Genomic DNA, 2370 nt, shown 5'->3' with positions numbered 1-2370 from the left:
CACTGATTCAAATCTTGTTAATTAATTTTAATAGTTTTTTTTTTCTTTGCCTTAGCACAAATATATGAAGACATTTTTGAAAGGATGGGGGGGAGCGTTTAAATTTAGACTGCAAATTTAAAATTCCAATTCAGCCAAAATTACAAGCACTATAATGCAATAGGAGATTAATAGTAGATTATCACAAAAATACTTGATTGTATAAGTTTTAGTATTATGTATAAATTGTAAATAGATAAATGATAATATTGAGGTGAACACTGCTATGATTGGGTCTTGTGTTGCAATGCTATCACGTGTTCTTTGTTTGGCTGCAGGTTAAGGTTATGCAGTCTGTAGCTACCACTTAAGTTACATTCTCTGGCATTGTTTATTAAAACAAAATGCGTATCGACACCTGTTACTTTTGCTCCTCACGGATTTATCCTGGTCATGGAATCCAGTTTGTGAGAAATGACTGTAAGGTACGTTTCATTTTACTTAAATAGTTGTCTTTGCTTTATTTAAAAGTAAATTATTACTAGTTTTCTGTTTCTGGACTATGAATAAACTTTATTTTATTATTTTTTAACATGGTAATGTTCTTCAATGAGAACTGGAAGACTGATTTATTTACGGTTGATTGACTTACTCTTGCCACAAGTTGATTTATTTATTCTATGGGGTCCTCCAAATATATTTCAACCTTTACATGTTTGAATTATTTGCATTGTTGAGAACATGTCAAGGGTCATTCACCTATGGCATGGAACCTCACATATAAGTTAAAGCAGTTATTAGATTTGTACCTTCTTTTACCTACAAATATAGAATATGTAATATGTAGAAGTGTAGTGATCGTGCAAAATTTTATGTTCTAGTTTTCGACGGAAATATATTGTTTGAGTTCTTCAAAGACCAAATAACCAAGTTTTGCGAAATGGTCTGTATAGATGTGTGGACCTCCTAGCTCAAAAATGAAAAGTTTTACTCTACTGAAATTAGATATTTAAGGCTGGTGTATCTTAGGGATGTTATAGCAACTTTTTTGACAAAATCAACAAGTGCCAGTGTGTGTAATCATTTTTTTCAAAAAGGCTCTATTTTGATTAAACTCCTATGAATGTAAAACCAAATGATATTTTATATCAGCCAGGTCTCATCCTCAATGAAATAGTTTAACAGGGCTTAAATGCCGAATTCTCAAAAAATAATCCTCTAAAGTAATTTTAATTTATATTTATTTGAAATAATTAACCATTCTTCATTGTTATTAGTAATATAAAATGTATCAATATGAACTAAGAAAAAATTTGGTTGTTAACTAAGAGAGAAATAGAGACGGCAGTTTATAGATTGGAGACAGTTATAAACGCCAATTGCAATAATTTAGATCAAGAACTAAACACCATTTTTCGGTTTTAGGCCCAAGTTGCCTGCATTTATGGTACTTACTGTTTGTTTTCATGAGTTATATCTTGATACTATAAGAGACAAGCTGAGTTGTTTTAATAAGAATTTTGGCCACTGCCTCAGTTAAAAATCAAACTAATGGAGTTTTGATTTATCTTTGTAAATCCACACTCTATGATCCATTTAAACTAGTAATGTTAAATAATTGGGTTAGGATGCTTAGCAACAAGTGAAATATAATTTAGGAAGTCTAATACGTATGTATCAAGAATTTTTACAAGTTTACAAGAAGTCCATGACAGTAGTTAGGGACCCAAAAATAGTTGTGAGGACACTAAGCACTGACCCAGTATTTTCTGTTGTTGCATAAATTATTCTTTAGTTTTAAGTTTTATTGGGAAATTAATTTAAAGCTAGGACTGTGAATAATGAGTTTATTTTTTGTCTAAGTAGCCTAAAATAATTTCTAAATTCTTAAAAGTAAATTCGTTATAATATGTTTTTACTAAAATTCTATTCCTATCTTTAACTTATCTGTTTTAAAAACATGTTCATTTTTATTCTATTGGTAATCCTATATTGGCTATTTATGTTCAGTGTAATCTCGGTATTCCGAATTTTAATACTCTGAGTACTCCAGTAACCTGAACTGGGTAGAAAAAAAATTTTTTTTTTTAGAAAACTCAGCAGGCAATACAATTTTTGCTTTCAAATATAAGTGCATTTTTTGTGTATAAGGGACATTTTTAACATCACGATTTATAGGCAAGTTATTGTAATCTCCATGAAAATCGAAACTGGAAATTTTTAGTTTCTATATCGTGTAATCTAATTCCTATGGAAGGAAGTGTTTATAATATATTTTGTTGAAATTAGAAATACATAATGACTATTGTTGAAATGATTTGGTTCTGTAAAACTAATTTAATTCTTAGTAGAAAAATGTATAATACAAATTTTGTTAGAACTATATATATA

General features: G+C 29.2%; 1 protein-coding gene across 1 annotated transcript in view; it reads left to right on the top strand.

Moving 5' to 3' along the window:
* The first annotated feature begins 291 nt into the window (after positions 1 to 291).
* Positions 292 to 2370, top strand: part of RpL24-like (ribosomal protein L24-like) — a 7825-nt gene continuing 5746 nt past the window's right edge. Inside the window, exon 1 of the mRNA XM_014418851.3 lies at positions 292 to 464. Coding sequence (XP_014274337.1) covers positions 384 to 464 — 81 coding nt within the window. The 5' untranslated portion in view covers positions 292 to 383. The remainder of the gene's footprint in view (positions 465 to 2370) is intronic.

This window comes from Halyomorpha halys, unplaced genomic scaffold, assembly GCF_000696795.3.
Source record: "Halyomorpha halys isolate HHAL.00 unplaced genomic scaffold, Hhal_1.1 Scaffold210.1, whole genome shotgun sequence".
Taxonomy (NCBI): domain Eukaryota; kingdom Metazoa; phylum Arthropoda; class Insecta; order Hemiptera; family Pentatomidae; genus Halyomorpha; species Halyomorpha halys.
This window is presented reverse-complemented; position numbering and strand designations above follow the sequence as displayed.